This window comes from Siniperca chuatsi, linkage group LG2 (genome assembly GCF_020085105.1).
Source record: "Siniperca chuatsi isolate FFG_IHB_CAS linkage group LG2, ASM2008510v1, whole genome shotgun sequence".
NCBI lineage: Eukaryota > Metazoa > Chordata > Actinopteri > Centrarchiformes > Sinipercidae > Siniperca > Siniperca chuatsi.
In genome coordinates, this window is record NC_058043.1 from 16,324,483 (window position 1) to 16,343,993 (window position 19,511).

Sequence of the window (19,511 nt, forward strand, 5' to 3'; positions counted from 1 at the left end):
AAATTTACCCTGGATTACATCCTTTTAATTACTGCTTTTACCCTATATTACTGCATCCATTATGTCTTTGAGTATCTTCTTTACTTTGTCTCTCAAAATGTTTATTATTTTAAAGTGCTATAATGTGTGATCCAGTGGTGTGGTGATAACTGTGAATATGGTAACTGCAGTACTTTTAAATAGAACAACACAGGCACCTGTCTAGAAAATGGAAACAAATTCCAGTAGAATATCCATTGAATAAAGAAAAAAGTTGCCATTTTATCAAGCAAGACTATCCCCAGGTCCTAGCTCGATTGTTCATTCACTTCTGTGTTGTCATGTTGTGTGTATTTGTTTAGGTTATGAAATGCCAATAGAGTTCTTAATGCTGCTGTTTTGTAAGTAAGAAAACGGTTCACCCTAAAATGTAGTGTGTCTGAGATATTTGTCTGAATGACATTTTTGGATTTAAGAATCCCTCTATCCAAAAAGGCCAATCTGAATATTTGTTATCACTGAACACAGAGTAAAGATGAATTATCAACACAGCTAAAAGCCAGGTTGCAGTGCAGTACATTATTAATTTCACTCAGTAGTTGGCACAACCCTAAATTCATCCATACCTAAAAATAAATCTGTAATACAGATTTGTCACCAAAAGAGGTCAGCAGAATTCTTTTTATAACGATGCAAATGGCCTAATCACCAGCGGATCATTAAAAAATAAAATGTAATTAAAGTATGATGACAATGCAGACACACATAATCTACAATGCAAGTGTTTATTTCATTTTGTCACATTGAGAATTGGTTAATCACTATTTCAATCACAATATCAAGTGTTTTGTAGAAGAGGCATCATGTTACAAGTATTTGCTTCTCTTTTAATACTTGCTGTAATACTTCCAGCACACAACAAACCAACAACCTAGCCAAGCTGATCAAAGGCAGTCAAAAACACACATCGATTGTTTCTCATATTACTGAGATTAGGATGGCAAGTATCCCTGTGATGAAAAATGTACAAAATCTCATTAAAATTGTACAGTCTGGCACTGTAATACTAGCTCAAAAGTTTTAAGGTCAACTCTATTAAGCCACTACTGAAGTTTTAGTCCAGGAAAATAGTTCACATGCTGAAATTGTTGCTGTCCAGTGAATCATCGTATAAACAGGCCTGTTTTCAGCCTTTTTATAATCCAACGGGTTTTTAAATAGTTTATCTAATTTAAGAAGTGTGAGAATTGTCTCAGTCCCCAAAGAAACACCTAATCCTTCAGTTTATTTAAATAATTCAAAATCACTAAATTTGGAGTTGTCATTGTAGTGACGAAATGCTGCAGCAGATATTTCTATTTGTTTCGTGTATCTGATGAAACCTTAAAGATCTTTTGAGAGCAATGTCCTTATGGTCTTACAATAACAGTAAACAACAAACAACCTATTCGCACACATTCACTCAGTTATGGTTTTTATAGTCTATTACAGTGTTTGTGAACAAATGTTCAGAGATACAGAAAATCTCAGACTCCTCCCTAGGGAAGATATTGCCTGTCACCCCTCCTCTCCGCTGGAAAGAGTCGCTCTCTTCTTCTTGTCTACATCAGTGGCACTTCAACCTGATGACAAAAGCTGTTTGACACTGCGTTCAGTCGGACTCGATAATCTGTGATTTTTAAATGTGTATGGTTATATTTGCTCCGGTAAGTTTCATTTCTCTACTCTTGTCATGTCTTCATTTATCTGTTCATTTTGGTCCAATTGATTTCTGCTTCTACTCACTCATTCACTACTACATTGTATGAATTGCAATACCAAGTGTGATCTTGATGTTTTTGATCCATGCCTGGTTTAACATCAATGCAGTTTGTTGAGGCAACATGTGCCACATATTTAAAAGTAAAGAAAAATCTCTTCAAAGTAGTTGACACAGAGTAAATTTCTCATTCTTAATATGAATATTGTGCAAAAGAAGTGGAAAGGTAGAATTAGTTCAGACTTGTGTATTACATCTTCACATTGAGTCTCACTGTGCTGCTCTGGCCACCCTCCAGCACACAGTAAGCAGCTCTGTTAGTTGTCTTCCGACCTTTAAATTATTCAGGTTTTGTTTTCAAACTAATTATAAAACTCAATAATCAGTCCTGTAATTTATTGATGTGTTTACATTAAGCAGTAAGCTGCATTCACTCAACTGATATTAGATATGTCAAATGTATGAATTTTCAGCAGCTGGTGATACTTTTATGACTATGTTTTGGTTTCATAGATTTTTGCCATCTGTGCTTTTGCAACATGTGGAGGATACTATGGACACCTCCAGGTTAAAGTTGACTGTGCAGACAGGAGGCAGAGTAACCTCAGCATCAACATTGATTTTGGCTATCCTTTCAGGTAAAGTAGTTGTTTGTGCTTTCTTATGCATATGTCCAACTATAACTCTGTTAACTATTTCCATAAATTGCACTACTTTATATTCATTGCACTGCTGTTCTGCCCAGTCCAATTCATTATTGTACATATCCATCAGTATACTTCTGTTTATAATAATGCCATCTGTATATAATGTCCATAGTACCATTTGTAAAAGATTTTCATATTATTGCTCTATCCTGCACTTGCTTATTGCACTTCTGGTTAGACCTAAACTGCATTTTGTTGCCTTGTACTTGTACATGTGTAATGACAATAAAGTTGAATCTAATCTAATCTAAACTAGTGACTCTTGTTTCAAATGCCCAAACATCTGAAACAGAGCAAATTCACTGCAAACTCCCATATTATACATCAATTTCCCATAGTGTCCTTACTTTTGAACTTATGAATACAAAAGTACAATTAACAAATGTGAATTGTCAAATACTATTTAATGTAATCATTTAATCTTTGACAATTAACTGGCATGTAATATATTTACATGTTTTGATTTAGATCATTTTATATCATTTTAAAACATGAATTAACAGACTAATTGACAAGGAGTGAAGATTTGATTGGACACATAAAACTATGCTTTCAGACAAACCAGACATGTCCATAGTGATCATCTCTGCATATTTCAGAAAAGATTTTAAAGCTGCACAACTCTACTCCATCATGTTGTCAGGCTCAGTGGAGAGGAGCTGATTTCTCTTAAAGCTCATCCGATTTAAGAACAGGAAGCTGGGCAGCTGAGCAGGAAGCCAGCACAATTTAAGATTCCCAAGTCTAAAATGTTTCACTGTATCATTAGATAAAACTGCCAGGAGTCCCATCAGTCAGTTAACCCCAGGTGGTCTCTTGTGATGTTACAGCACTACATCTTTCTTTGCAGCATGTACCTGCAACTCTCAGATGTAACTGATGAACTGATGAGCAACAGAAAATGGTATCTTTCTTGTCCATGTTTCATTTTGACTCCTGCAGACCTTCATGAACTCTGGACCATCTTGAACTTTGTGCTGTATAAACACCACTGATATGTTTGGAGGATGAGAAAAGAGCCACTCTATTTGTCAGCCTTGTTGCTTTTTTTGTGTGTGAAGAAAGTACTCATTTACACAGAGCTATAATAGATTATCATTAAGTTTCAGTGTGCACAGTGGAAATATAGAATGCAATCACTCATGAATAAATTGAAATTGCAGTTGGATATTACTCATCAACTCCATACAAAAAGTCAAACTGTTTTACTGTTTATTTTAAAATATTATTCCATTTCATTGGATGTTAGGATTTAATTATAATACACTGAATAGTATTTTTGTTGCCTTTCAATTCTACAGATGTTGTCAAACTAAATAACCTCCTTGTTTGACGGAATGACTTCCACATGTCAACATCTGGGAGAGTGACTGGTCACCATTAACGTTCCATTATGATGAATGGTGTATATGTGGAAGTGCTTGTTGTTGTGAACTCTCTGGTATTGTGGTGCAGCGGTGTAGCAGTGTCGTTGACCACCAGCCAAACTCCGTGCTTCAGAGTCAGTGTCAGTGATGGCCAAGTGTCTAATTAACAGTTCAACTGACTTGCCACCGGTGTCTGTGTGTTAGCTCACTGGTTACCCACTCTAGTCATGTATAAATGGCACATTAACCCAAATTGCTTCCTATAGAATTTTAGTATTTTTCACTTCTTTTGAAATTTTATATTATTTCAAATAACAGACATTTTAAATTGATACATTTGATACAGTTTTTTGGACTCAGCATCTGGACAAGAAAGATGTATGTGTGTGTGTGTGTGTTTTGCACACTGATAACAAATTGAGACAATGACTAATGACTGAAATATTTTTAGATGCATCTTAATACAGTTTGCATCTAAATATAGTTTTCCTTAATTCATAACAATGATAAGAGCAGCATATTCCAATGTTTTGCTTAACTTTCAGCAGAAGTCCTTTTCCACAGTGTGCTGTAACCAGTTGCCATTGACAACTGAATTATCTGCCAAGCATGCAAATGTCAAAACCAAGTACTATATTGTTACTTCTTGCAGTCAATTCTTTATTGTTCATTTTATAACAAGCAGATATAAACTGTGCCCCACTCCAACCTGTGGTGACCGAACCCTCCCAATACCTATGATTAAGTCAGTGTTGTCACAGTGACACGGTAATTTAACTCATTTACGTCATACAGCACGTTGGTGAAATGATCTAAGACTGAAACTAAATATTTATAACACTCCACGCACCATATGCCTAAGGAGTTTATGATTTACAGTAGCTTCCTTTTGTCACATAGAAAAGCCAAGTTGCACAACTGCTTATGTTTTTTTCACTGACAGCTTCTTCATAGATCTTCTAGAATCTGTCCCTTTGTGTGCAACACCAAATTCACAGAAGTCTCATGGGAATGAAAACACGCAGACATATTTCAATAAAATACGACAAAGTTTCTCAGCAGTGTATTTATGTTTATTGAGCTTGAATCTTCCTTTGTTAGCCATGAGAAGTGTTGTCAAAGTGCCGGTGAACAATGGGCGGCTAAATGTTTCCCACAGACTGAATTTCCTTACATGTCTTGTTTTATAACAACCTGTTTTTTTCCATTCACTGTCAACCTCCTGTTTCTGTCTTGTAGATTACAAGAAGTGCATTTCAAGGCTCCCTTATGTGAGACAAAGAGGGAAGAGATTATTTTCCTGGATGGCGACTTTTCCTCAGCTGCCCAGTTTTTCCTGACAGTGGGTGTTTTTGCTTTCCTGTACTCTCTGCTGGCAACCATTGTCTATGTCTTCTACCAGAACAAGTACCTGAAGAACAACAGAGGCCCACTTGTGGTCAGTGAGTTTATACCTTTAACAAACACTCCTCTAATGTCCTAGCGGGAATTAGATACTTTATATGACATGAAACACATTAAATTTTATCCCGTGTGTGTCTCCTTTCTATTCTTCTGTCCTGAGCAGGATTTTGTTGTTACAGTCATCTTCTCCTTCATGTGGCTGGTCAGCAGCTGTTGTTGGGCCAAAAGTCTTTCTGATATCAAGATGGCCACAAACCCAACACAGGTGCTTCTGCTCATCTCAGCCTGCAGAGCTCAGGAGAACAAATGTACAGCTACCCAGGCGCCTCTCTGGTCACGTCTTAATACATCTGCGGTAAGTATTCAGTCGACAAATGAAGCACTGAAACACAAAACTGGAGAAAACAAGCCATTTACTCCTGTCCCTCCTTCTATCTCCAGGTTTTTGGTTTTGTAAATGTTGTCCTCTGGGTTGGAAATATCTGGTTTGTCTTCAAAGAGACAGGCTGGTACAAGACAGGTCAGAGATATCCAACCAGGAGTGCTTCTGGGAAACGTGCCAGTGAAATGCGACAGCAGCTCTACAATGAGAGCAGCTTCGACCAGCCAGAGGAGAGTTTTGGTCCGCAACCCTCCCGACAAGACAGTTTCAATCAGTCAAAGGGGAATTTTGGTCAGCAGGTCCACAGACAAGATAGCTTCAAGCAGTCACACATAAGCTTGACCTTACCACATGCATATCTCGGCAAACCGGTAGTTTATGAGAATGTGGTGGATTCTCAAGGGCCGAAGGTATTTGTCAATGAGATGTGATTCTGCCCTTGGTATAATGCTGTACATGGTGAACTAGATGGGAACATGTGTTATTGGCATAAACATTTTCATTTTATGAATACATAATTAATAACTTGAGTAAGATAAAACAAAAACACTGATGGTATGTTTATAATGTAATATAATTAGTTTTTATTCTTTTTTCTCTGGATAAATTGATGTACTGGGAGTTGATGTACCTATATGGTTGGTTTTACTGCACCACAGCTTTGTCATCAGACATTATGTCCCAGCCATTAATAAGGACATGAATCATCACAAGGACAAAGGGACAAAAATCACTACAAACCAATATTTAAATAATTAATAATTATACTGGATCAATGAAAAATGTAATATTCACGTACCATAAAACAACCAGAAACGACGGGTACACAGGGGTTGCAACATAAAAACAAATTACATAAAGCTGGAGAGCACTCATCTACTTGCAGTGTACCTTTAACAGAAGCAGCCTAAAATAGAATAATGTAATACAACGGCTAACTTTAGCTCATGTAGCTTATAACTATGTTACATTTTCCCAATATAGATTTAGAGATTACATTTACTATACATATGGTGTAATACAAAGTATTTAGATGGAAGATATTGTTGATTTTGATGAGAACTTGGGATGTTATGGGATTTCCCTGTGTCTCTGTGTGACTTTCTTATTTATTGTTTTTTTATGTATAAATGTATTATTTATTACTCTTTTTAATTCCAAATACCCACAAAGCTGTTAAAATAAAATTTCAAAGACTGAATGACCAGTGATTGAGTTGCTTTAGCATGGTGTTAGGACTTGGACTTACATGCCGTTGATATTGAACTGATTTCACTTGATTTATTATTATTATTTATTGTTTTTATTTTTACCTGTAAATGTAAAACTTTTATTCCTTTTTTTGTCAAAATATTTTTTTGAAGAAGCGTTATACACTACAGTACACATTATACTATACAGTATGTTTGATAGAAAACATGTGTAGTATTAGTTCAGATATATATGTAACCAATGTGCTAGAGTTCTCTATAAATATTTAATGGTTGCTTGTATCATTTGTTCCTTTTGGCATTACTGATGGATTTCCTGATAATATAATCAATGTGGCACTCCAGTGTCTTTGTTTGTCCTTTATTTTTTTAAATGACTATTGATTTCAAATGGATAAAGAATGTTGTTTCAGTGGCACTTAAAATATGTTATTATTGTTTTAATTATGTTGTGTGCTTTTGTGTGTAAATACATGTATATTTACATTTTATTATACCTGTGTCAAGCTGAAGAATTCTCTTCTAAAAGAATAAGTTGCATAGATGCATAATTTGGATGTGGAATATGTTGAAGTGCTCATGTTGAATATAAGCCATCTTACTCATATACTTTTATTGTCACAGTCCTCTGCACTATACTGATCATTAAAATTTTAAGAAAGGAAGATAATGGCTGTAGAATTCGAACATACAGTTCAAAACATGTACAGTCATTTGAATGTGTGCGTTATGTGCTGATGATATTGAGTTCATGTCAGGTATTAAATTTAGTTTGTTGTTTTACTTGAAGTGTGTCTGAAGTGTTGCTCTGCAGACTTCATCAGTGGTTTTCAGAAACTGATATCAAAGTGAGCGTATCTGCTGTGGAGCTGTTGTTACCATGGTTTTCCTTATATGGTGAGAGCTGTCAGCCTCTTCATTTCAATGGAAAAGGGAACAGAGGAGAGGAGACGGAAAAGTGAGGAAATGCTGGAAAAGAAATGTGGTAAAACAATTTAAGAAATCCGTAATCAGTATTGACTCTTATGAAGACACCAGCATAGACATTAAAGCATGTTTCACACTGTGTATCAGGATTATCTCTACTGCAAAGGCCAAAGGGATAATCCCTCAGGGTGTCTGTTTGATCCTGACTAAGACAGTTAACATAATACTAACTAAACCTCTTACCACTCAAACCATCATACAGCCTGTATTCATGGCCCTTAATGATAATGATTGTAAATAAACTTTCTGTGCGTCGTTGATATAAAGGGGCACCAATTTTACACAGTAGGTTCAGTTCACTCGTCACGAGGAGCACTGCACAGCCTGTGAAAACAGTTGTATAATGTCTTCTGGGGCTGTGGAGAAGCTTCCCAATGTCCTAAAATAAACCTGATGATGTCATCAGTGTGATGTCATCTGAGTGTGGTAATTAAGTATTTGTTTTCATAAGTCACTTCCTTGCAAGATGTTTGACAAATCGTTCTCATTCTATGAAAAGGCCAAAATGTAACTATTTTGCTCCGGTATCTCAGTAGCAAGAATAATATGGCAACATACTTGGACACGTTTGTCACCAGTTTTGCCAAATTTGTTAAACTTTAAACTTCTCTCTCTATGTATGACACCTATTGCCTGTCTGTTTGTCCTGAAAGAGGGATTCGTCCTCTGTTACTCTTCCTGAGGTTTCTCCCCCCAAAACTGTTTTATTCTCAACATCACCTGCTGTTTAGAAGCTTCACCTGAATTTCTGTAGCGAGCTGATATCAGACAGTTGTGTAATTTTCTTAATCTGTAATAATCAGACTTATTTTCTTTTTGACTCTGTTCATTTTTCAATGAAGCTTGAAAGTCCATGCCTTGCACTACAACTATTAGTGTTGCTAAATATCCATCCATTTTCTACCGCTTGGTCCCGTTAGGGGTCGCGGGTGACTGGAGCCTATCCCAGTGACTTTGGGCCTTAGGCAGGGTACACCCTGGACAGTGGCCAACTCGTCGCAGGGCTAACACAGACACAGACAAGGACAGACAACCATTCACTCTCACATTCATTCAATACGGGCAATTTAGAGTTATCAATTAACCTACACATGCATGTCTTTGGACGGTGGGAGGAAGCCGGAGAACCCGGAGAGAACCCACGGTAACACGGGGAGGACATGCAGACTCCACCCAGAGAGATTGTGCGACGTTGGTCTGGTCCGGGAATCGATCCCACGAACCCACGATCTCCTTATTGGGAGGCAGGAGCTTTAGCCGCTCTGCCACCGTGCTGTTGCAACAAGGAGGACATCAAATCACACACATCTAAGAAAATGTCATGGATAAAACAATAAAGTCCAACACTTAATTCCATTGTGGTCCTTGATGCATTTTAACCAGTTTGTTGTAAGTAGCTTACATTTGCAAGTTTCCCAAAAGCCATAAATTGACTTTCTTTTTTAAATTATTGTAGTTATTGTGTCCCCAACAACCAAAACAAGGATATTGACAATAATAATGTGAAAGTATCATAGAGCTCATACATTATCTCATCAATATCATGGAAGTTTATCCTTTGCTTGCCTCAGCTAGCACAGCTCTTCTTCCAGACCTCCTCACAGTGAACATGAGCCTGGAAATATATCCAGTGCATGCCCCAAGTTGGTTATTAAGGCCTCTGTATGCAGCTCCTCCTATCTGATCCGAGCAATTAGAACAAAGAGAGGCGACGCTCGTCTCTGCCTGCCCCTGACAGAGACACTAAGCACATGCAGGTGTCCAGAGCAGGCTCTTTGAAGAAAATTACAGTGTATGTGCCCACAGCATGACAATTAGGGTCAGGTTATCAGCAGGAAATAAAGGGCTACATCATGAGATAGATGGCCTATCGGGTATGGGAGAAGGGTGTATTTATATGTAAATTATCGCCTGTGAGCTGTAACATGTTACTGGTGTGTAATGTTTATGGTTGATTATGCCTGTATTTCCCACCAGCAGAACGTGAAGCAGCTACGACTTTATAGAGCACAATATGGAGCATACTGTATACTGTAATGGTACAAAGACATTTTTCACTTCATTGTAGACACCTGCAGGGGGCATCATCTGCCTGTCTTATCATCTCAAAGCTCTCCAACAGGGAATCCAGCAAGATTTTGTTCTCTTTACTTTACACACATGCCAGAAATTATGTGTAACTATCCATTTACAAAATGTATATATGCTTACATATAGGGCTGCACAATTAATCGAAATATTATCAAAAACGCATTATGACCAGGTGCAATATCCAGATAAAATGTGGGACAAAACAGCATTATAAGAACTGTAGTGCTGCAGAGATAAACTGGCCTACAAATCTTGATCTCCAGATGTAAGAAAATGTGTTTGTTTGGTACAGACCCCAACAAATGTCACATCATCATGATTTTAATTGTTTTTTCAGTGAAAATGAAAATTGTGATGCAAAAATGATCATTCCCACTAATCGTGAATCATATTGCAATCAGAATATGATTTTTTTTTTTACCATATTGTGCAGCCCTACTTACATGTATACAAACCACATAGTATGGCATGCTGCAGCGCAGATGCCGTGTTAGGGTTAATGTAATGACATTGACCTCAAGTGGGTGGTATAGCATCACACCAGAAATATAGCATCCATGAGTTTGTCTATGGTCTACAGGGTTCCAGCAGCAGATGTAACATGATAAATAGTGTTAATCATGTCTTTCTACATGGACAACACAGGAGTTTTTCCATTATTTTTCCATCCAACTGTAGCCACATGAGGCCCCCTTCTTCACTTGTTCTCTTTAACTGTGAGGTGAGAAAGAACATATTAGTTGCAAACCGCAAAGGGATTTTTAAAATAGAATCTCAAGTGCAAGTAGGATTTTTTTACTATGTGTAATAACACACATAATTCTCAAACGTATGTGGTCTGTGGAGGCGTGTTTATTACCAAGCTGTATGAAACAGCTAATTATTTTGACATGTAGTTTATGCAATTTAGATGACTTCAGATAATGTCAACTTAACAGTTAGGCTTTGGGGGGTATTTGCAGGTATGAGGAAATGCTCTTACTGTCTCAGACTGGACCTTGCACATGTCATGGCTCATATAAATTTACTAAAGTTGCAGCTAGGCTGTGATCTAAAACAATACTGTATGTCATATTGTCTGTGAAAATTCTCGGTCATCCAGGACACAGGATATCAAGAAGTTCTGTTCGTCTAAATATGTCATATATTTACTTAGAAGAACCTGTACTCTGAAAGACTCACACCTAAAGATATTATACAAATTTTATACAAAAAAACCCTTAAGATACTATACTTGAAAATATGTATTTCATTCACACAGATAATTCAGTTTATTGTGACTTTAGTGACTTTTTAAAATTGTGAGATAAATTTGCAGCCCCTTAAGAAACGCATCACTTTTTTTATTTGTGTTGCTGTGGGCTGGTTTTCCAGTGCGCCATAAGAACTTGAAAAGATTAAGTTTGTATCTAATAAAGTGTTAAGATACTAAGCGTTCACATTCTGCCATCTGTCTTGCCCATTTTCATATCTCAGGAATTCTCTGTTGTTTTAAATTTGCATTCATGTTACTGTTACTGTAAATGTAACATGACTAATTGGTTGAGCAGCAGTTCCTGGAATGACCTCTGCTCTTATAATCACTTCAGAGGATTCACAAAGGATTACAACGAGGGATTACTGCGTGATATCCATGTTTGCTCAAAAGTGCATCACTGACAGAAACGTGACTTGACTGCTTTTGAGTATTTACACTAAGAGACCTTTCTCTGCCGCTTGAGAGTGACGTGCTGAGAATGTAATGAGTAGGTGACCCTTTTCATAAATTACATGTAAATGATACCACTAGAAGACCAGTAAAACATATGCTCTCCCACATAATTACAGGAAAATACCCCACATGTGATTACACATTCATCATGGCAGAAAGTGTTGTCACATTTCAGCAGGTTTATCTTGAGTTGAGGGTTGAGGTGTTTTTAGTGTCACCAAATGCTGTACAGTGAGTCACACTCACTCACTCATATGCTCTCGCACGCACGCATGGACACACAAATGCTACATGAGATAACCTCCACAGCAAAAGCCTCCACAAAAACCTCCACATTTCTTTACATATACATATTAACTGGGGAGATAGAATTCCTCAGCGTGTTTGGTCCAGAATCCGTTCGTCAAATCCATAAATCCATTTGGCAAATGGTCAAGACGTTTTTTTTCTCTGGATCTTTTTACAATCTGGAAGCAATGAGTTAGGAAAATGTCCACAGATTTGAGGATGTCATTAGGATTAAGACACAGAGGACACTTCTGTTTTGCTGGCAGAAACTGAGGTCTCATCCTCCACCATGCCGCCCATTCCAATAGTGCTCAGCATGCAGTTATGTAACTGGGAAAGAGAGCAAAGACAGCAAATTCAGAAACGAGCATGTGGTTCAGGACTGAATAAAGAAGAAGAAGCAAACACTAAAAAACTAGAAAACATATTGAACCAACCTGTTTGTTGAACAGTACGTAGATAATAGGATTATACAGAACTGAGCTCTTTGCAAAGAAGGCAGGGAGAGCTGCTGTCAGGACGGTGAAGGCAGCTTCCTTGTCCATGAAGATCCAACCGGCGAAAGTGGCATATGGTACCCAAGCTACCAGGAAGTCAAGGACCATCAAGATGCACATACGTGTCACTTCCCTCTCGGCCTTCTGGGTTGACTCTGACTCCTGCTGCTGGGCTGCGGCCTAAACAGTTTAATAAAATAAAAGATAATCAGCATGTTGTCAGTTAATTCAGTAAGGTCTACTATATAGTGGCAATTTAGTTAATGTTATGTTAATGATATATACACAGGGCAAAGAACATGCCTAAAAACTTCACTTACAGCTTTGACGGTCAGCACAAGGCTTCTGTAAGTGAAGAAGATGAGGAAGACAGGAACACAGAAGTTGATGACAAACATGTAGATGATGTATGATTCCTTGCTGTTCACTGCATGCCCTCAGGAAGGTACCTGTGTGAGGTTTAAGAAGAACAAATCATGCAGACATTTATCAACGTTTTATTAAATTAGCCATTTATCCACATCCACAGTGTCTAAGAACATCTGAATGGTTTGTTTGAGTGGTTTAGAAATATGTAAATCTTGTCAGTTTTGAAACTGAAAATTTTATAAGATTTAAATAGAATGTGTGAATTACCTGGACCAGCCAAACAGTGGGGGTCCAGCGCATGCGAATGCCATTATCCAGGTGAAAGCGACTCCAGCTGCAGCATGAGTTCCAGAGAACTTGAAGCTTCCCATGGGTTTGCAGACGACAATGTATCTTTCAACAGCCAGAACGACCAGGGACCAGAGAGCAACTTCACCTGTGGAAGCAACGTAAGAGAAGTCATTAATTCATATTGTGAAGTGTTTCTCCAAACACATTGAAGCTGCGCTGATGAAATAAACTTCTTGCTTCTTCTTTCTTGTGTGGCCATGAATCCCTCAACAGTGGGTCCAAAAATGAAGTAGCCATTAAGAGCAGATGTGATGGTGATGGTGAATCCGAAGGCGCACATGATCAGTCCGGCCACAGCCAGGTTCACCAGGATGTAGTTGAGAGGTTGCCGGAGCTTCTTGTTTTGTGCCGTTACAAATAATGTCAGACCGTTGATGGGAGTTCCAGTGCAGATCAGGATGAACATGTAGAAAGCTAGAAGCTTGTAGATCATCAGATCTACCATATAATACTGTGTGTATTCAAAAGGGCTTCTAACAACCAAAAATCACCAAAATATTTGACAATACACCAGAACAACATTTTGATTGTTGTGAGCATTTTAAGTTTGTGTGGTGAAAACCATGTCAACCCAACGGCGCAGTTAGTAAGTCACAACTTTTGGGGATACAATTGTCCAGGGTTCAAATCTTCAGACTGAAAACTCATACTTACAAACGATGTGGAAACTCAAGCATGTTTTGTGCTCTTTAATTATTCTTTAATATTTAGATTGATTTTTAAATTCATTTTTAAAAATTGTCATCTTTTACTGTGCACTAACAGTGTATGTGAATAGCTAAGTGGTTTAATAACTTGTCAGTTTGGTGTCCTTCTCAGATCCAGAGGTTGGGGTTTGAACCCAGCAGCTGGTAATTTGTTGTTCATTAAACTTACACACTGTCTCTTACTTTGCACATACAGTGTACATCATCATGTTCTGGAAAACCTCCTGCCACTAATAATGCTCAAATTTCTCACCAAACGTCTTAATTTTAGACAAATACATTTTTCCTCAACAAAATGTGAATTTGTGCTTTGAGGGTCAGATATCCTCTGCTGGTTCTGTGGTTAAACCCTGATGATGGTCAGCTTTCCCTATTAGAAACCAAGATTCTATGTTCAACACCACCTCAGGGCAGTCCTCCATATATTATTGCAATTATGTTTTATACTGTATGTTTATCATGTACCATCATCCAATTCAACTCCCTCACTCTTTAATATTTTTATTTAGCATTCAGATTGGTATGCATTTTAAAAAGTAGTCATCTTGTGCTGTCTGCTAAAAGTGTGTCTCAATAGTAAAGTGGTTTAAGATATTGCCACTTGTATCTCCCTGTCAGATTCCAAGATTGTGAGTTTGAATCCTGCTAAAGGCATGGTCACATAAAGCTGTCACATAGTTGTAGTGGATTAAAAGGTACAAATAAAAACACTCAAGTGCAAGTGCTTCAAATTTGTATTTGAGTAAATACTAGTTACACCACTAGGTTACAGTAATGCTGTAACCTTATTATGCAGTCAGTGTATGAGCTTTGTGCACCAGCTTAATTATACCTTATTGGCTCAAACAGCAGAGTAAACAACACACATTGATATCCAGTGTTAAATAAAAAACATGTTTCAGGTGGTTCTCAAAAAATGTCCTGATTGCATCTGTGTCTGTATCATGTATCTGTTGTCTGGTTCTGATCACAAATAATACATGTTTTCAAAGTTAGAGCAAACTGTAAAAAATCATACATATTGGATAAAAAAATCTAGTAGTATTAAAGTAAAGAATACTGTAATATTAGTGAAATTCGGGATTAAATCCTTCCACAAATATGTATGAGTCACAGACTCCTGGTTAATCCTCTGGCTCTTTGGGGCGCACTGGTAGCTCACCTGGTGCTGCATGTCATCTCCTCTCTCTCTCTTTCCCACATTTTATGTTTCTCTTCAGCTGTTCCTATCAAATAAAGGCAAAAAGCCCAAAAAAGTAATCTTAAAAAAATCCTCTGGCTTTATGGATACTTAATGTGAGTGTTAAGGACAGGTATGACAATCCCTGCAAAGATGGTCTGCCTGCGAGGGTCACCTCAGGACTCACAAGTTTATTGACTTCAGTCTATTGAAAAGTGTCTGTGGCTTAAAAAAATAAGATGTATTTAATATATTAGGTACAAAATTACAATAAAAATTTACAAACAAATTTATCTTATCTATCTAAAGACATTCCAAATTTCCAGGTTACCAATGTCCATTCATTTGCTGGTCAGAATAGTTTTACACATCCATTTCTCTCAAAGTAAAACAGTTTAAATCAGCCCACACATAATACAGAATAAGACAGAAAGAAGAATCTCCAGAGCTGAATAAATGTCTTTATTCTTAGGACACAGTGGAGCCGTCTGTCTTACCAGTGTACACTGCGGTTTCATCTTCTAACAATTCACTACTTCCAAAGGTACTGAGCATACATGTACAGTTATGGAAATGAAATGTGAAGAAAATTACTCTAAAGCTGTACAAATAATAATATTAAAAAATTTTAAAGCTCAATTAGTCGTATTTTTCTCATCTTACAAACAAATTACATGTTAATACTAATGTATAATCACAACATTTAACTTACTCACGTATAAATGAAAAATTAGCATTTTGTGTTTTGTCACAACAGAAAATCATACAATTGGATTGTTTTACTCCCAATGTTTATAAATACTGAATATATTTAATTCAAACATTAACAGCATCAGAAAATATGCACACTGTGCAAGTAAGTAGTTGGTGATTAGTGTGACTTCATGTATACAAAAAAAAAAGCCTGTCAGTAAATTCAGCAGTACTGGAACGTTCCAGTTTTGAATTGCGTTTAAGAAGCAACCTGTTTGTTTAAACAGCACATAGATAACAGGATTATACAGAGCTGAGCTGTTTTCAAAGAAGGTGGGGATCGTTGCTGTTGAGGCAGCAAAGGCAGCTCCCTTGTTTACGAAGATCCAACCTGTGGAAGTGGAGTTTGGAGTCCAGACAACTAGAAAGAAAGGGACCATCAAGGCGCACATACATGATGTGTCACTTCTCTCACAGCCTTCTGAGTATTGTGACTCTTGCTGCTGTGCTGCAGTCTGAAGTGTTTTAAAAGACATAATGTTTTAATGTGATGTTCAAGGCACTGTGGGAAGGACCTGATTTACACTAACATGAACCACACAATAATATACAGTATCTTTATGCACATCTACTGAATACTATATTTACTTGCTATTTACTTGCTATTGTTTCACCTTTCATGACTGCCTCTGCCAGAGATCTTAGTTATGTTTGTTGTTTTCAGTGTCTTAGATGGCAAGACATAATTATTATTCTTTTTGTTCTGTCAAGAAAATAAATTCCTTGAACACGTCTTCACTCTCCTGCCTCTAACTGCACTTTGGTCCTCACTGCCTTCTCACACCTGTGCTAATGTTTTATACAGTTGCAAAAATATGATTGATTATTGAAGCTGAGGTAAATACTGTATATTAAGGCTTTTGAAACAAGCTTGTGATAAATGGGCACATAAATAAATTATGCTTTAACTGAACTTCAACTTGACATTCAGTACAATATGTATTATACCTGGATTAGACAAGAATGTGGAGGTGACTTAAACCAGGTAAAGACAACACCAGCTCCTGCACGATCTGCAGTGAACCTGATGCTTCTCATGAGTTTACAGACAATTACGTGCTGTATCTCTCAACAGCGAGCACAAGAATGATCTTCATCTTGGATAGAGGGGAAAAGGAGATATCAACACGTATCTGACATCTGTTTATAAAACTTAGACTGTTACAGATTATCTCCTAAAATCCTCAAGATGCCTCTCTTTTTATTGATCCAAAATCTAGATTTAGACCCTAAAGTGAAACAAAGGAACCTTTGCTGTGAGAGCCCTTAGACTTTGGAGGAACGATATATACAGTAAATTAAGTTTGTAATAATTTGCATTATTAGAAGTAGTGATAGCAGTAGTTGTAGTAGTAGTAATAGTAATTGTAGTGGTATAGTATTATTGTTGTTGCTGTGTATATTTTTAGTGTAAGTAAAATCATGTAGGTTCAATAGAGAAGCATATTTAAGCAAAGCGATATTATAAATAACAAATTTCATGAGAAGCTCAAGTATGCAGAGGACATTTCTGTCATCTTCCTTTGCATTTTACCTCCTTTAATCTGTGTGGTTATGAATCCCTGGATAGCGCAGGCAGTTCGGTTGGTGTGATGGAGATGGTGAATCTGAAGCAGCTGATCATCAGTGCAACCACAGATGAGTTGACCAGGATGTAGATGAGAGGTTTCTGAAGCTTCGTGGTCCAGGAATGATGGAAGGCCATTGATGCGAATTCCAGTTCAGATCAGCACAAACGTGCAGAAATCTGCCATGAATCTACCAGATAAAACCGTGGTTACTCAAAAAGACTTCTCACACTCCCAGTCTTGTTGGACAATAGAATGTAGTTCTGTCCCTCGATACTGTTAACACATTCAACAAGTGGATGAACACTATGATCTTGTTTGTGGATGAGTGGAATCACCCGAATCTTAATTAACTTAATTAGAGTTTCTTATTTTATGAACAAGCCTCAAATTAGCTAAATAAGATTTCAGGTTGATTTAAGGCTAGTAGAAATGTGTTAATGACCTCAACACAGGATAGTGTACTAAGTACTCTGCTTAATTTGTTGGGTGTTAAGGCAGGTAATGAGGGTGACACCTGAGATACCGTCAGTGTGGTAAGGTTGAAGGGCATTATCTACTCCTGGTTTTTGTTTTTGTTTCTGGTGAGGTCAAATGATCAAAGTAATCTGTTTAATTTTCAAACATTTTAGTTAATTTAATTTGAATCACATATTTCCATGTACCATTGACAAATACAGATGTAACTTTGCCTTTATAGATAAAAATAAAACAGAAATAAAAGTAATAATAATAATAAAACTTTATTCATAGAGCACTTATCAATACAAAGTACAAACTGCTTCACAACAAGAGAAATAAAATACCACAGTGAATGATGAAATATAAAGAAATAAAATACACAAAAGCAATAAAATAAACAGCCAGTTCAGGTAAAATCAGGATATGCTTTCCAATAAAAATGTGTTTTGAGAAGAGACTTAAACGAAAACACTGACTCAGACAACCTAATTTCTTCAGGCAAGTTGTTCCAGAGCCTCGGGGCCCTGATGGCAAAAGCTCTGTCCCCCTTAGTTTTCATGCTGGACTCAGGAACAGACAGGAGACCCCTGCCCAAAGATCTCAAACTACGTAAAGGTTCATAAGGGATTACAAGATCTAAAATTTAGTCTGGAGCCAGGCCATGGAGAGCCTTAAAAGTAATCAATGAGATCTTAAAATCAATCCTAAAACAAACAGGGAGCCAATGTAAAGAGGCTAAAACAGGTGTGATGTGATCGTACCTCTTGGTCCTGGTTAACAGCCTAGCAGCTGAGTTTTGTACAGTCTGCAGTCGATTCAAAGTTTTTTGATTAAGACAAGTGAACAGACTGTTACAATAATCAAGGCGTGAGGAGATAAAAGCATGTACAACAGTTTCTGCATCATAAGATTTAGAATAGATTGGGTTTTTGCAATATTTCTGAGGTGATTGGACAAGTTTAGTGATATGTTGCTAAAAACATAAATTGCTATCAAACAGGACACCAAGATTTTTTGCAACAGGCTTGACATGTTGTGACAGGTTACCAGTAGATGACAGTATTTGTTTAGTGATGTGTTGGGGCCCAATAATAAGGATTTTAGTTTTATTTGAGTTGAGCTGAAGAAAATGTATCGACATCCAATGTTTTATGTCAGACAGGCAGTCCTGCAGAGAACTCGGCGTACTAAGGTCAGTGGGCTTGACAGGGAGGTACAACTGTGTGTCATCCGCATATCAATGAAAAGAAATACCATGTCTGCAGATGACATCACCCAAGGGAAGCATGTATAAGGAGAACAGTATTGGTCCCAGAATTTAACCTTGAGTCACACCATACTTGATATGGGAGAAGGATGACATGAAGTTACTAATGCTGACACAGAATTTCCTATTGGACAGATAAGATGAGAACTAGTCTAATGCAGTGCCAGTTATGCCCACCCAGTGCCTCAGTCTATCTAAAAGAATGCCATGATCAATTGTGTCAAAGGCAGCACTCAAGTCCAGCAGCACAAGAATTGAGCACATGCCTGCGTCTGCACTCATCAAAAGGTCATCACTGACCCTGAGAAGGGCTGTTTCAGTGCTGTGGTGCTGACAAAAGCCAGATTAGAACCCATCAAAGGTATTATTGTTTTCCACAGTGGCAAGAAGCTGCTAAGATACAACTGTAAGTAAAGTTTCCTTCTATGAAGTATAACTTAGATACATGCTGCGTATCTAGACACATTTGTC

The 19,511-nt window shown here is 37.4% G+C and overlaps 1 protein-coding gene, 2 long non-coding RNA genes and 1 pseudogene across 3 annotated transcripts; 1 reads left to right on the top strand and 3 right to left on the bottom strand.

Moving 5' to 3' along the window:
* Positions 1–1,568: 1,568 nt before the first annotated feature.
* synprb (synaptoporin b) lies at positions 1,569–7,474 on the top strand. Its single transcript, XM_044220757.1, has 5 exons — positions 1,569–1,685; positions 2,252–2,376; positions 5,052–5,250; positions 5,380–5,571; positions 5,658–7,474. Exons 1-5 carry the CDS (start codon positions 1,662–1,664, stop codon positions 6,027–6,029), a joined length of 912 nt encoding a protein of 303 aa, XP_044076692.1. The 5' UTR covers positions 1,569–1,661; the 3' UTR covers positions 6,030–7,474.
* On the bottom strand, positions 6,729–8,796 carry LOC122887500. Its single transcript, XR_006380555.1, has 2 exons — positions 7,980–8,796; positions 6,729–7,778 (listed from the first exon to the last, which is right to left on the bottom strand). It is a non-coding gene; the product is annotated as an uncharacterized LOC122887500 (long non-coding RNA).
* Positions 8,797–11,143: 2,347 nt separating this feature from the next.
* LOC122887487 lies at positions 11,144–13,563 on the bottom strand (annotated as a pseudogene).
* Positions 13,564–15,431: 1,868 nt separating this feature from the next.
* Positions 15,432–17,727, bottom strand: LOC122887495. The gene is made up of 2 exons (XR_006380554.1): positions 17,278–17,727; positions 15,432–16,104 (listed from the first exon to the last, which is right to left on the bottom strand). It is a non-coding gene; the product is annotated as an uncharacterized LOC122887495 (long non-coding RNA).
* Positions 17,728–19,511: the final 1,784 nt, after the last annotated feature.

Excerpts from the sequence above, each read along its gene's own strand:
- synprb (XM_044220757.1), top strand. The coding sequence starts at position 1,662 with ATGTGTATGGTTATATTTGCTCCG. Across the intron at positions 1,686-2,251 it reads GTATGGTTATATTTGCTCCG|ATTTTTGCCATCTGTGCTTT; the intron begins GTAAGTTTCATT and ends TTGGTTTCATAG. Across the intron at positions 5,251-5,379 it reads ACAACAGAGGCCCACTTGTG|GATTTTGTTGTTACAGTCAT; the intron begins GTCAGTGAGTTT and ends TGTCCTGAGCAG.